This window comes from Pogoniulus pusillus, chromosome 16 (genome assembly GCF_015220805.1).
Source record: "Pogoniulus pusillus isolate bPogPus1 chromosome 16, bPogPus1.pri, whole genome shotgun sequence".
NCBI lineage: Eukaryota > Metazoa > Chordata > Aves > Piciformes > Lybiidae > Pogoniulus > Pogoniulus pusillus.
The window spans coordinates 20,172,868-20,187,459 of NC_087279.1; the positions used below are offsets into that span (position 1 = coordinate 20,172,868).

Consider the following 14,592-nt stretch of genomic DNA (forward strand, 5'->3'; position numbering starts at 1 on the left):
TCTTGTCACAAATGTTCCTGACTGCAACTGCTTTGCTCTTTGGGCTGGGAGGAGCACAGTGCTTTGGGGGATGCTGGTAGCTGCTGAAGGTGGGAGCTTTCCATCCCACTGCTCACTCGAAATGCCTGTCTCAGATACATTTCTCTGTCGTATTTTGTCTCTGCCATCTTCATATCTTGCAGGGTTTTTGAGCTCTGTACTAAGAGGCAACGAGAGCTTTATTCTTGTAATGGGTGGAGGAAAAGCTGAACTGATGGAGCTCAGGAAAAGTGATGGTTGTTTCCCTGCAGCACGTGGTAAGAAATATCTGTGTTAACTGGCACTGAACTAAAATGACAAGCTGTTCTCTGCAGCACTTCATTTACTAGCAAATTAGTGCCTGGCCTGGACCAACCTGCCCTTCCATAATTATGAAGTATAATAATTAGAGAAGCAGTATTCCAAATAATACACTTTATTGGAGCCCAAGATTTATAGAAAGACAGTATGAGCCTCTCTATTAATGGGAAAGTGCTTTCTGCAGACTGGAGCTGGCATCAGCTTTGGCTGAATCTTCATCAGCCAGGAATACTCAGCTCCTGAGCAAGTTAAGAACTGCTTTGATTATCCAATCAGATACACTTTATCTTGATCTAAGAGAAGAGACCAAGAATCATAATTTTACCTTAGATTTTTCAGTAATATTGTTTGTTTGTGGTTGTGTTTCTTCTCTTAAGGCACTGTGCAGTTAGAACACAGCAAGAGGGAGCTCATAATGTGCTTGCTTTGTTGGTGGTGGTTATTTTTTTTCCCCTTAACTGCCACACAGTGGACTTAGAAAAAGAATAAGAAAGCCAAATGATGTAGTTTCCATGCTATCAGGACACTTCAGCTTAGAAAACTCTGATCAGACTGGATGTGAGGAGGAAGCTCTTCACCATGAGAGTGGTGAGAGCCTGGAATGGGTTGCTCAGGGAGGTGGTTGAGGCCCCATCCCTGAAGGTGTTTAAGGCCAGGCTAGATTAGGCTGTGGCCAGGCTGCTCTAGGGTAGGGTGTCCCTGCCCATGGCATGGGGGTTGGAACTGGATGGTCCTTGTGGTGCCTTCCAACCCTGACTAATTCCATGATCCCTAGGCTACTTCTGATTTGATTGCCTTGTAGCAGCGGGTACCACTCTGCACTGTCTGGCTTCTGTCTGATGTGGATGGCTGGCTCAGAGTCTTGTTTCATACTTGTAACTGCAAGTAAGCAACTGATTATTAATTCTGATTAGTCATTACTGATGCTTCATAAATGTACTGCAGAAAGAACAGAAGGAAATGTGCAGCTTTCACTTAGGTCATGGTCTTCATAATTTTGATAGCTTGTTGTGAAGAAGTGGCTTCAAATACTTCTCGTAGGCTGGGCTCATCTGTTCCAAAAGGAAATGGGGAAAAGAATTAATGGTAATTAAGGAAAAGGCTATTATATTCTTCTTAAGAATGAGCTCTGACATACACATAGACTGTGAAGGAAAAAAAAAACAGTAACAAAACCAAATAAATAAAAAATCCAACCAAAAACCCACCCTAGACTCAGAACAAACAAACCCAAACGAAATAAACCCCAAACCCAAGCCACCAGCTTCTCCAGCTATGTGCAAGGGCTCTTTCTCTCTCCTCTGTGCTGTTCTTCATAACCAGTGCACAACACTCACCCCAAATGGGGTAGCACAGCATTTAACTGCAAGAAGAATCAAAAGTGCTTGGACTTACTGAAGGCAAATTTTGTGCTCAGCTGTAGAATTTCAACCATAAAACCTCCACCCTAGACTCAGAACAAACAAACCCAAACAAAATAAACCCCAAACCTAAGCCATCAACTTCTCTGGCTATGTGCAAGGGCTCTTTCTCCTCTGTGCTGTTCTTCATAACCAGTGCACAACACTCACCCCAAATGGGGTAGCAAAGCATTTAACTGCAGAAGAATCAAAAGTGCTTGGACTTGAATGTTTACTGAAGGCAAATTTTGTGCTCAGCTGTAGAATTTCAACCAAAAAACCCCCACCCTAGACTCAGAACAAAATAAACCCCAAACCTAAGCCATCAACTTCTCGGGCTATGTGCAAGGGCTCTTTCTCTCTCCTCTGTGCTGTTCTTCATAACCAGTGCACAACACTCACCCCAAATGGGGTAGCAAAGCATTTAACTGCAGAAGAATCAAAAGTGCTTGGACTTGAATGTTTACTGAAGGCAAATTTTGTGCTCAGCTGTAGAATTTCAACCAAAAAACCCCCACCCTAGACTCAGAACAAAATAAACCCCAAACAAAATAAACCCCAAACCTAAGCCATCAACTTCTCTGGCTATGTGCAAGGGCTCTTTCTCTCTCCTCTGTGCTGTTCTTCATAACCAGTGCACAACACTCACCCCAAACGGGGTAGCAAAGTATTTAACTGCAGAAGAATCAAAAGTGCTTGGACTTACTGAAGGCAAATTTTGTGCTCAGCTGTAGAATTTCAACCATAAAACCTCCACCCTAGACTCAGAACAAACAAACCCAAACAAAATAAACCCCAAACCTAAGCCATCAACTTCTCTGGCTATGTGCAAGGGCTCTTTCTCTCTCCTCTGTGCTGTTCTTCATAACCAGTGCACAACACTCACCCCAAATGGGGTAGCAAAGCATTTAACTGCAGAAGAATCAAAAGTGCTTGGACTTGAATGTTTACTGAAGGCAAATTTTGTGCTCAGTTGTAGAATTTCAACCAAAAAACCCCCACCCTAGACTCAGAACAAAATAAACCCCAAACAAAATAAACCCCAAACCTAAGCCATCAACTTCTCTGGCTATGTGCAAGGGCTCTTTCTCTCTCCTCTGTGCTGTTCTTCATAACCAGTGCACAACACTCACCCCAAATGGGGTAGCAAAGTATTTAACTGCAGAAGAATCAAAAGTGCTTGGACTTACTGAAGGCAAATTTTGTGTTCAGCTGTAGAATTTCAAAGGCTTACTGATTACCAGAGTGAAAAAAAACAATAAAGCCTCACTTCAGGCAAAATGAGTTTTCAAACAGAGCAATAACTATTTACATCGTGTAGAATTGTACATTGCCCCACAAAATGGATGAATCAAGAAGTGAAAGTGAAGTGCTCCAAGACCACGAAGGGTAAAATTGCCTCATTTAACATTTATACTTTCTGGTTAAAAGTATTTTAAACCCCCAAGTCTTGCATTAGTAACAGTCCAAGGGTATGGAATACCCAGCAGTTAGCAGCTCTTGCAGCTGTCTGGTGTTGTTCCAGAGCATGTCAATTATGTACAAAGAGTTTTCTTTTAGCTGATTTTGTACAATGTTAGCTCTGCTACAAGTTTAAAAAGCAAAACCCCATGGGTGGCATATGACAGTCTCACTCCCTGATACAAGCTCTACTGCTCTGGGGGCTGCAGTTCAGCTGTCTCGGCTGAGAATCAGAGGTGGCGTCATTGGAGTATCACAAATCATCGTTTGGAGCAAGATACTGTGAGTTAAAATCTCTTACTCCTCTTTTAACCCAACTGCTTTTATTAGAAGGACAACAAACAATTTCTGCTCTGGCTGATGGGGAATTTGCCTGGCTGAAACCCAGTGGCCATACCTGCTTGTTGGTGGGTGACTTCTGAGCCCACTCGTAAAGCCGCTGGTAAACGTGTCCATCATAACTGCCGAGCGCAGAGTTCAGGCTCTTGTCTGTGAAGTCAAAGGCATCCACTAGTGGCACAGCATCCTTCCTGTGGGGCAGGTGAAAGGCACTCCTGTTACTGGAGCAGGTCTTGCTTTGTTAGAGGGGAAAGAAGTCAGAGCTAAACTTGACAGTCAGCTGTCCAGGTTCCCCAGTCTAAGACCTCTGTGCCAGTTTTTCCCCTTGTGGCGCTAGCATCCTTCCTGTGGAGCAGGTGAAAGGCACTCATGCTACTGAAGCAGGCCTTGCTTTGTTAGAGGGGCAAGAAGTCAGAGCTAAACTTGACAGTCAGCTGTCCAGGTTCCCCAGTCTAAGACCTCTGTGCCAGTTTTTCCCCTTGTGGCACTAGCATCCTTCCTGTGGAGCAGGTGAAAGGCACTCATGCTACTGGAGCAGGTCTTGCTTTGTTAGAGGGGCAAGAAGTCAGAGCTAAACTCGACAGTCAGCTAGCCCAGGTTCCTCAGTCTAAGACCTCTGTGCCAGTTTTTCCTCTTGTGGCACTAACATCCTGCCTGTGGAGCAGGTGAAAGGCACTCCTGTTACTGGAGCAGGCCTTGCTTTGTAAGGGGAGGAAAGAAGTCCGAGCTAAACTTGACAGTCAGCTGTCCAGGTTCCTTGGCCTAAGACCTCTGTGCCAGTTTTTCCCCTTGCCTACACCACAGGGAAACTCCCAGCTGTTTTGATTCCTCAGGGGCACATTCTACTAAGGTCCCAAACCAGTTAGGACACAATTTCCTGTCGGTTGTTTTCTCAGCAGCTCTGCCAGTTCTTGCTTTTGGTTGTTGGGTTTGGGTTTTTTTTTTGTTTATTTTTGTTTTGTTTTATTTTTGGTTTTCTTGTGCTATGTTTGCCTTACAAAATGGATTAAGGTTGCCACAAGACTGATGGGGAAGTGCTTTGCTGATCTCCAACCTTCATCTGCTTTAAAGCATGTCTATTACTTCAGGGGTGTCCTTCTACTCTTTGTGTCTGTAGGAACAAAACATCCCTGAAATGTCCCATGGGCAAATCTGACAGCAGTCAGCACCAGCAATGAGAACAAGTATGTGATGACAGTGTCTCCAAAGCAGGAGATGGTTTCTTTCCTCTCCACCTTCCATCATCCTAGGTGCAGATGGTCATACCACACTTGAGGTACAAGTACAAAAAGCAGTGTGCTCAAGTGTTGGCATTTGCATCTACAAGTTTCTTTTGGGGAAGGGCTCTCTGGGAATTTGAGAAAGGCTGGGAAGTGTTTGTATCCTTTATAGAATCAGCCAGGTTGGAAGAGACCTCCAAGCTCATCCAATCCAACCTAGCATCCAGTCCTGCCCAATCAACCAGACCATGGCACTAAGTGCCTCATCCAGGCATTGCTTCAACACCTCCAGGGACGGCAACTACTTGACCTCCCTGGGCAGCCCATTCCAATGCCAATCACTCTCTCTGCCAACAACTTCCTCCTAACATCCAGCCTAGACCTCCCCTGGCACAACTTCACACTGTGTCCCCTTGTTCTGTTGCTGGTTGCCTGGCAGAAGAGACCAACCCCTCCTGGCTACAGCCTCCCTTCAGGTAGTTGCAGACAGCAATGAGCTCTGCCCTAAGCCTCCTCTTCTGCAGGCTGCACACCCCCAGCTCCCTCAGCCTCTCCTCACAGGGCTGTGCTCCAGGCCCCTCACCATCTTTGTTGCCCTTCTCTGGACACATTCCAGTACCTCAACATCTCTTTTGAACAGAGGAGCCCAGAACTGTACATAGTACTCAAGGTGTGGCCTTTCTACTAATTGTACATAACTAATTACCCAGGTAAACACCCACTCCATTCTTGTATCCTGTAACAGGCCATGGACTAACATGGAGAAGTTGCAGTGAATTCCAGGTATGAGCATGTGTTTTGAAAAAGCTTATTGCTTAACTTGAATCCTGTCATCAGCTGTTTGCTCAGGCCTGCTCAGCTCTTGGCTGTGGTGTAAGTCTTGTTTCTCCACAGGTGGCTGAAGCAGCATTTTAAATTCATTAGCAGGTCAGCTCTCTGAACCCTAAGTTAATCTGTTCTTAAAAGAGCTCTCAGCAGTGAAGGGTGAACCCTTTGTCAACAAGTCTGAGTGCTGTGTAAGTCAAACCTTAGCATATCTTGGAGTTCTTGTAGGTAGTAGTGAGCGGTGCCGAGCAGATGCATCTCATGTCCTGTAGGCAGGATTGTTTGGGTACCAGCAGCAACTCAGCCATGGCAACAGAGTAGGCTGCATTAGCTGTGGCTTAGGCAGATTTTGCAGTGTGATGGGTTGCTGTGACTGCTTCCTGCCTGTGCTGCTCTGACTACATCTCCTATTGCTTTTGCTCTGCTGCAAATGGCAGAATGTGCTCAGGATTTCTTGATTCATAATTAAAGAGTTCACGTTGCAGAACAGGAGCTGGGCACCTAGGTGTGTTTTGCTAGGAAAATGAGCTCTGTGTAGCTGTTTCAAACTATTTCTAGTGCTGCCAGGCAATGAAAATAAAAACTGAACGAGATGAACTGACTTTGGAGATGTTGCCATAGGTACAGCAGCACCACTTTGTATCTGTCACAGGGACAAACTGCATAGCTACGTTGTCTCCTCCCACGCAAAGGCAGCTCACCGAATGACAGGCAAGAGATCCAGGTATGATGCTGTGACCATGTCCATTTGAGCTCCAGATAGGTATCCATCATGCAAGAAGGCTCCTGCATTTGAGAAGATCCCATGCAACGCAAAGAGGTCACAAAGATGTTTCATAACCTTCTGGATGCCAGCCTGGCTCTGGAGTTTTTCCACAGTCTCTGCAAAGTTCTTCACTGCGATGTAGTGGCAGTGAGCCTGGAAAACAAATGCAATCAACAGTGAATGCACTTCAAATCACTTTGCAGTAGGCCAAGTGACTCAAATGTTCTTGTGGAGAATACAAAACCTTTTCAGATCCCTGGCACATCTCCACTCTGTGTTCTCTGTTGGTAGACCAGGCCTTCTGCATTCCTGTCTTACAGCAACGGCAGGGGAGAAAAGTGGGGCTGTGACTGGTCAGTGCTGTATTTGGAAACCCTAGGAAACCACTGCACAAATCATGGGAGTTCACAGCATTTCTTAGGTTGGAAAAGCCCTTCAAGCTCATCCACTCTAATCATTAGTTTCACACTGACAAGTCCTTGACCAAACCAAATCCCTCAGCGCAGCATCTAAGCACTATGAATTGCTATGCTTGGAAAGGACCACCAGGATCATCCAGTCCAGCCTTCATCCCAGCATCCTGCATCACCAGACCATAGCCTCAAGCACCACATCCACTCTCCTTTTAAACACCTCCAGGGATGGTGACTTCACCACCTCCCCGGGGCAGCCTGTTCCAGTGCCTGACCACCTGCTCAGGAAAGAACTTCCTCCCAACATCCAACCTAAACCTCCCTTGATGCAACTTGAGGCCATTTTCTCTTGTCCTACCATCAGTAATTTGGGAGAAGAGACCAGCTCCAGCCTCACTGCAACCTCCTTTTAGGTAGCTGTAGAGGGTTACTTTACCTAAGTGTTTTTGATGACTTCCTTAAAGAGCTGGTGTGGTGGAAGCATGCTAGAATGCCTGTGTGAATACTGGGATGCTGGAGAAGACTCTTTCTTGAGACCTCAGGCTCCTGGTAGATTGGCCTCAGGGGCTATAGGGCTTCAGCTCTGACAATATTTGTTGTCACAGGACAGCAACCAAACTAACTTAAAATCATAGAATCAACCAGGTTGGAAGAGAGCTCCAAGCTCATCCAGTCTAACCTATCACCCAGCCTTAGCCAATCAACTAGACCATGGCACTAAGTGCCCCATTCAGGCTTTTCTTGAACAACTTCTTGCTTTTGTGGTCTAAAACACTCCCATGTTAATTCCTGGGCCAGACAGCAGCAGAGTGTCTACCTGCCAGCTTGTAGAAATACCAGCTGAGGGTCAGAGCAAATGAAGCAGGCTGACTCCACCTGCCTGTGGAAGTGACTCTCGTTGTGCTGGCATTGCTGCAGATGCTTGGTACTGCTGGTGTCTGCGTGGGGTTACTCCCACACTGCACAGTTCTCCTCCCAGCTGTGGGTGTAATGCATGGCACACCTATGCGGCAACTCTTCTTGCTGGCATGGTCAAGCAAGCTTTGTGTGGAGGCCAGCAGGGACTACAGAACCTGCCTGAGAAGCAATTAGCCTGTGTGGAGTCTGCAGCAAAGCCATGCCCAGTGTCTGAGCCACTCAGCTGCTGAACACTGGCAGATGTCAGTTCATCATACACCTGCTGTGCCAGTCGGGTGGGTGAGTTTCCAAGGAAGGGGTGGAATAAGAAGTAAATACAGCAATGCTCCAAGAACACAGCAGGCTCTCAAGGGTTTAAACTTATGGGGGTGAACTCAAAGGTTTAGGGTGACTTTTGCTCTTGATGAAGTATGTAAGAAACCCTGAGGGCCTAGGTCTTATTTTCTGAGCAGCACCATCACCACTGCCAGTGCCACAGACAGGCTTCTGCGTGTGTTAGGCTCTTCAGAAGTACTCTATTGCTGCCTAGGTCTGTGTCTAGGTTCTCCTCCTTGCTTCTCAGACACAGCTGGATTGCAGGTCAGCCCAGAGACCTTGGCCACCCATCTGAGTAGGTGCAGGAGGGAACAGCTTGTTCAGGTTTGTGTGTGGAGAGCCTTTTCTAGAGGTAAGCTCAAATAGGAACATTTTGCTTCCGTTTCATTCCACTAAAAATAGATTTGCATTTAAACAACTATTGGGAAAGTAATTCTCAAAATGACTTTGTTTGTAGGTAGTCTCCTTTATTTTTGAGGCTCTCACAGGGTTTTTCTGCTTTTCCAAGCTTACAGCATTGAATACTTGCTGCTTCTGCTGTGTCTATAGAACTGAAAATGGGGGGGGGTGATGCATGGCAGACAGGTGACCACAAAAAGTACTGCTGCTGAGATCAAGTCTTTGCTCCCTTACTCAGTGAGTTCTGGCTTTGAAGGACTGTAACTGTGCCCCCTGCTACGAGCAGATCAGCTCTTCTGATGGTTTTGATATCAGGCTATCAGCTCTTGCTGAGGAAGAGTTTCACAGAATCACAGGATCAAGCAGGTTGGAAGAGACCTCCAAGCTCATCCAGTCCAACCTAGCACCCAGCCCTAGCCAATCAACCAGACCATGGCACTAAGTGCCTCAGCCAGGCTTTGCTTGAACACCTCCAGGGATAATGACTCCACCACCTCCCTGGGCAGCCCATTCCAATGCCAATCACTCTCTCTGCCAACGACTTCCTCCTAACATCCAGCCTAGACCTCCCCTGCCACAACTTGAGACTGTGTCCTCTTGTTCTGTTGCTGGTTGCCTGGCAGAAGAGCCCAACCCCACCTGGCTACAGCCTCCCTTCAGGTAGTTGCAGACAGCAATGAGCTCTGCCCTGAGCCTCCTCTTCTGCAGGCTGCACACCCCCAGCTCCCTCAGCCTCTCCTCACAGGGCTGTGCTCCAGGCCCCTCACCAGCTTTGGCGCCCTCCTGTGGACACCTTCCAGCACCTCAACATCTCTCTTGAATTGAGGAGCCCAGAACTGGACACAGCACTCAAGGTGTGGCCTGAGCAGTGCTGAGTACAGGGGCAGAAGAACCTCCCTGGTCCTGCTGGCCACACTGCTCCTGAGCCAGGCCAGGATGCCATTGGCTCTGCTGCCCACCTGGGCACACTGCTGCCTCATGTTCAGCTACTCTCTACCAGTAGCCTCAGGTCCTCTGCCTGGCTGCTCTCAGCCACTCTGTCCCCATCCTGTAGTGCTGCTTGGGGTTGTTGTGGCCAAAGTGTAGAACCCTGAACTTAGCCTTGTTCAATCTCATCCCATTGGCCTCTGCCCACCCATCCAGCCTGGCCAGGTCCCTCTGCAGGGCTCTCCTACCCTCCAACAGCTCCACACCTGCTCCTAGCTTGGTGTCATCTGCAAACTTACTGATGCTGGACTCAATTCCCTGGTCCAGATCATCAACAAGAATACTGAACAGGACTGGGCCCAGCACTGATCCCTGGGGAACAATAAATTCACCTCGATTCATCAAGGACTTCACCTAACTGACTGACTGCAAAGAGGCTGTTCCCTACTGTGAAATCACCAAATTGGTATGATAATTAGGTTTGTATAGGGCTCACTTTTCCTGTCAGGGGCTTTTTGCTAAACCCATTTCAATTTGCATGGGCTCTGGCTGAATGGATGATGGCAAGCAAGATATTTTTCATTAAAAATTGAATGAAGTTAAAATAAGCTGTGGATCTCTTTCAGAATCTTCTTTTCCTCAGCTAAGGAAGGAAGGAAGACCATCAGCATAACAGCAGAGGAATTGTACTTAATTGCACATTAAAAGAATAACTCTGGGTTTTTGAGATGCTCAAGGAGCAGTGGTTTTGGGTTTCATTTAAATGTAGGACCTAGGGCTGGGGGACAGGTTGGACTGGATGATCTTGGAGATCTCTTCCAACCTGGTTGATTCTATGATTCTCTTTCACTCTTTTTTTTCTGCTTAGTTCTGTACTAACCCCACTTTTGGGGAACAAATGCTGCTGTGCTGAGCCTGCTTCAGCTGAAGGGCAAGCTGGCTGCCCATCTAGTCCATGGCAACTGGGAGCTCAGTTTGAATCTCTAACTGATTTGACTCTGGTTTGATGGTTTTTTTTGGCAGTAATAAGCATTCCATTCATTTATTGTCCTTTTCCCTGCAGTTATCTGTCTTTGAGAGAACGGCAGGTGCAAGAAATACCTAGTAGGATGAGGGAGGTTCTGCCCCTGGACTCAGCACTGCTCAGGCCACACCTTGAGTGCTGTGTCCAGTTCTGGGCTCCTCCATTCAAGAGAGATGTTGAAGTACTGCAAAGTGTCCACAGGAGGGCGCCAAAGCTGGTGAGGGGCCTGGAGCACAGCCCTGTGAGGAGAGGCTGAGGGAGCTGGGGGTGTGCAGCCTGCAGAAGAGGAGGCTCAGGGCAGAGCTCATTGCTCTCTACAACTACCTGAAGGGAGGCTGTAGCCAGGTCGGGTTGGGCTCTTCTGCCAGGCAAGCAGCAACAGAACAAGGGGACACAGTGTGAAGTTGTTCTGGGGCAGGTCTAGGCTGGCTGTTAGGAGGAAGTCGTTGGCAGAGAGAGTGATTGGCATTGGAATGGGCTGCCCAGGGAGGTGGTGGAGTTGCCATCCCTGGAGGTGTTGAAGCAAAGCCTGGCTGAGGCACTTAGTGCCATGGTCTGGTTGACTGGACAGGGCTGGGTGCTAGGTTGGACTGGCTGACCTTGGAGGTCTCTTCCAACCTGGTTGATTCTATGATTCTACCAGGCATGTTTCACCCTTGCTGTGCCTCCAGCAGCTTTCAGCAGGGTGGCCTCTGCAAGCCAGGAATGCTAGACTCATGTAAAATAGGTGAGTGCTGTATGGAGACTATAGCCTCTTGTATTACTGATACATCCTGGGCTGCATCAGGAAAAGTGTAGCCAGCAGGTCTGGGGACGTTCTTCTCCCCCTCTACTCTGCACTAGTGAGACCACACCTGGAATACTGTGTCCAATTTTGGGTTCCCCAGTTCAAGAGAGACAGGGACCTGTCAGAAAGAGTCCAGCAGAGAGCCAGGAGGGTGACTGAGGGGACTTCTTTGTGGGAGAAACCTGGGGCTGTTTAGTCTGGAGAAGAGAAGACTGAGAGGAGATCTCATCAATGTGTACAAATAGCTGAGGGGTGGGGGGCAAGTGGCTGAGGCCAAGCTCCTTTTGGTGGTCAGCAGCAATAAGACAAGGAGCAACAGCTACAAACTGGAAGAGAGAAGGTTTCACCTCACCATGAGGAGAAACTTTACAGTGAGGGTGGCAGCCCTGGAACAGACTGCCCAGAGAGATTGAGGAGTCTCCTTCTCTGGAGACTTTCCAAGCTGCCTGGATGCATTCCTGTGTGAACTACCCTAAAGGATCCTGCCTTGGCAGGGAGGCTGGACTCGATCTCTGGAGGTGCCTTCCAACCTCTCTGTGCCACAGGAGATACAGGAGGTCTGACTCTAGCAGTAGTGGCGGCATACACATCACTTGTTGTTTGGGTTTTATTCTCCCTTCCACTTGTATTCTTTGTAGCCTTTTTCTACCTGGCCTATTCAGGTGGCAAATTTTCCAGATGGGGAATTGCTCCTTATGATTTTTCCCCCCTGCTGACCGCAGTGGTGCCCCTGGTCCTTGCAGTGTCCCTTACATACTAACGAACCCAACAAACAGCAGTGAGGCTTTAAGCTTGTGCTAGTTAGAAGTAAGCTGGAATGTTTTGGTAAAAGAACTTGATAACAGGCAGTGAAATGAAAAACAACTGATGTCAACTTCTCTCACAGTCTTGCTGAGAGCTCTGGGAAGAAGAAGTAAACATTCTCCATTTTTTTTTTCTTCTTCTGCTTTTGCCTTCAGACCTGGTCACATCTCATTAACCTTGCTCCTTCTAACCTTGCTCTCTAACCTCTTGGCCGCACCTCTCTTCTTCCTGAGAACTGGGGTAAGGTTGAGAGGGGCTGGGGGAGGTGTTGGGGTGGTTTGAGAGCCCCTCCTGGGGACTCAGGTTTCTGGGAGGGGAGTTGTGCTTTTGTATTGTTTATCCTTTGTATATTTCTGTATATAATTGTATATAAGTGTATATATTGTAAATAGCTGCTTGTAAATTCTGCTAGCTGTAAATAAATTGCTTCATCTATATTCCCAGGGTCCGTCTGAGTTAGCTGGGGCAAATGCAAAGTGTGGGGGGGCGGGTAAGAGCCCAAACCATCACATTTTTTAATTGGCTTTCCCAACGTGGGGCTAGATAGATTTGAGTGATTGGAAATTAGCTCTGGGAATTAAGATGAAGCTAATCAAGCAGCTATTGTATTTGGTTGGTGCATTGCTCTGGTCTGGTTTTGTTTTCTTGGCATTTAGTTGGTTAAAAACTCAAATTGTTGCTTATTTTATTGATCTGGCTTATAATAAGGCTAAAGCTAAGGTTTCAGATATGTTCTGGAGCTGGGGTGATTTTATCCTTGGTTATGTTGGTTTTAATATCTCTGAGAATATTACTAGCAATATTACGGGAGCACTCATCAATAATGTGACAATCAATCAAAATTCTGTTTTATCTACTGCTCTCATGAGGGTCATCCAGCCCCAAACTGAAATGCCTTGGCGGGTAAGAGCCCAAACCATCACAAAGCTAATGCTGCTGTTGCTGTTCCATGTTTTATCACAAAGACACACATCAGACAAGCAGATGAATGTCACTGACCTTTGCAGCTTGTGCCAGCTGCACTGTGCACTGGTTCCACGCGTCGTGCTTTTTGACTCCAGACTCAATCAGGTCCTGTAGTTTCACTGCTGTGCTGCTTATGAGCCTGGGGAATTGGAAAAGGATATTGTGTGTGACTAGAGCAGCCCAAGCTCAGGCTGGGGTGTGATCATATGGCTAAAGTGGCATTTCTGACATGTGAGGCTAGCTGCAGTCAGCATCAGTGAACTTAGATTGTGCAAAATCTTAAGTACCAACTGGGAGAAGCATCCAGAGCGCCCCAGGACTGAAGGGTTTCTGCCTTCTCAGCCTCCAGGCTACTTTACCAGGGCACCTGCTGAATTTGTCTTGAGTTGTGTGCACATAAAAAGAGTTTGCAAAACAAAATGAAGTGGTGAGGTTAGACTGATAGTTTGGACTGGATGATCTTGAATACTGTGTTCAGTGTTGGGCTTTCTGGTTTAGAAGGGACAGGGATCTGATGGAGTGGGTCCAGTGGAGGGCTATAAAGATGATGAAGGCACTGGAGGGCATGGCTTATGAGGAGAGGCTGAGGGACCTGGGGCTGCTTAGTCTGAAGAAGAGAAGACTGAGAAGGGATTTGATAAATGTTTATAAGTATCTGAGGGCTGCCAGGATGTGGGGGACAGGCTCTGCTCACTGCTCCCTGGGATAGGACAAGGAGCAATGGGTGTAAGCTGCAGCACAGGAGGTTCCAGCTCAACACAAGGGGGAACTTCTTGACTGTAAGGGTCCCAGAGAACTGGAACAGGCTCCCCAGAGAGGTTGTGGAGTCTCCTTCTCTGGAGACTTTTAAGGCCTGTCTGGATGTGTTCCTCTGTGATTGGTAGTATTGTCCTGTTCTGGCAGGGGAGTTGGACTCGATGATCTCTTTGGGTCCCTTCCAACCCCTACCATCCTATGATCCTATGATCTTGGAGATTTGTTCCAACCTGGCTGATTCTATGATGTTTCTATTTTTCTGCTCTTCCTGTTGGCATCAGCTTTATTTTCACAGAATCACAGAAACAATGTGGTCAGAAAAGCCCCTCAGGATCACCAAGTCCAACTCATATCTCTACTCTACCAAGTTCAGCCTTAAACCATATCCCCAAGCACCACATCCAACTGACCCTTAAACACATCCAAGGTGACTGCACCACCTCCCTGGGTAGCTCATTCCAATGCCTGACCACTCTTGCTGGGAAAAAATGCTTCCTAGCATCCAGTCTAAACCTCCCCAGCCACAGCTTGAGGCCATTCCCTCTTGCTCTGTGACTATTTACCCATGAGACCAGCAGCAGCCTCTCCACAATGCCCCTTCAGGTAGGTGTAGACAGCAATGAGGTCTCTCTTCAGCCTCCCCTTTTCCAAACTGACCATCCCCAGCTCCCTCAGTTGCTCTTTATCAGACTGATTCTCTAGGCACTTTCTCAGCTTCCTTGCCCTTCTCTGCACTTGCTCCAGCAACTCCACATCCCTCTTTTAATGAGGTGCCCAAAACTGAACATGATACCCAAATACTTTGGCAGCAAGACTCTACATTTACCTGGTTTTCAGAGAAGACACCTCTATGGCTCATAACTATCCACATAACACTAGTGAGACCACTTTCACTTGTGATGAGTAGTTGAACGTGTCGTTGTTTCAACTACA

At 47.3% G+C, this 14,592-nt stretch overlaps 1 protein-coding gene across 1 annotated transcript in view; it reads right to left on the reverse strand.

Annotated features, from left to right (window-relative positions):
- Window positions 1-438: 438 nt before the first annotated feature.
- The window catches only part of ACOX2 (acyl-CoA oxidase 2), a 30,240-nt gene continuing 16,086 nt past the window's right edge, over window positions 439-14,592 (reverse strand). Inside the window, exons 12-15 of the mRNA XM_064156951.1 lie at window positions 12,937-13,042; window positions 6,286-6,503; window positions 3,598-3,730; window positions 439-1,391 (exon numbers count right to left, since the gene is read on the reverse strand). Coding sequence (XP_064013021.1) covers window positions 1,329-1,391; window positions 3,598-3,730; window positions 6,286-6,503; window positions 12,937-13,042 — 520 coding nt within the window. The 3' untranslated portion in view covers window positions 439-1,328. The remainder of the gene's footprint in view (window positions 1,392-3,597; window positions 3,731-6,285; window positions 6,504-12,936; window positions 13,043-14,592) is intronic.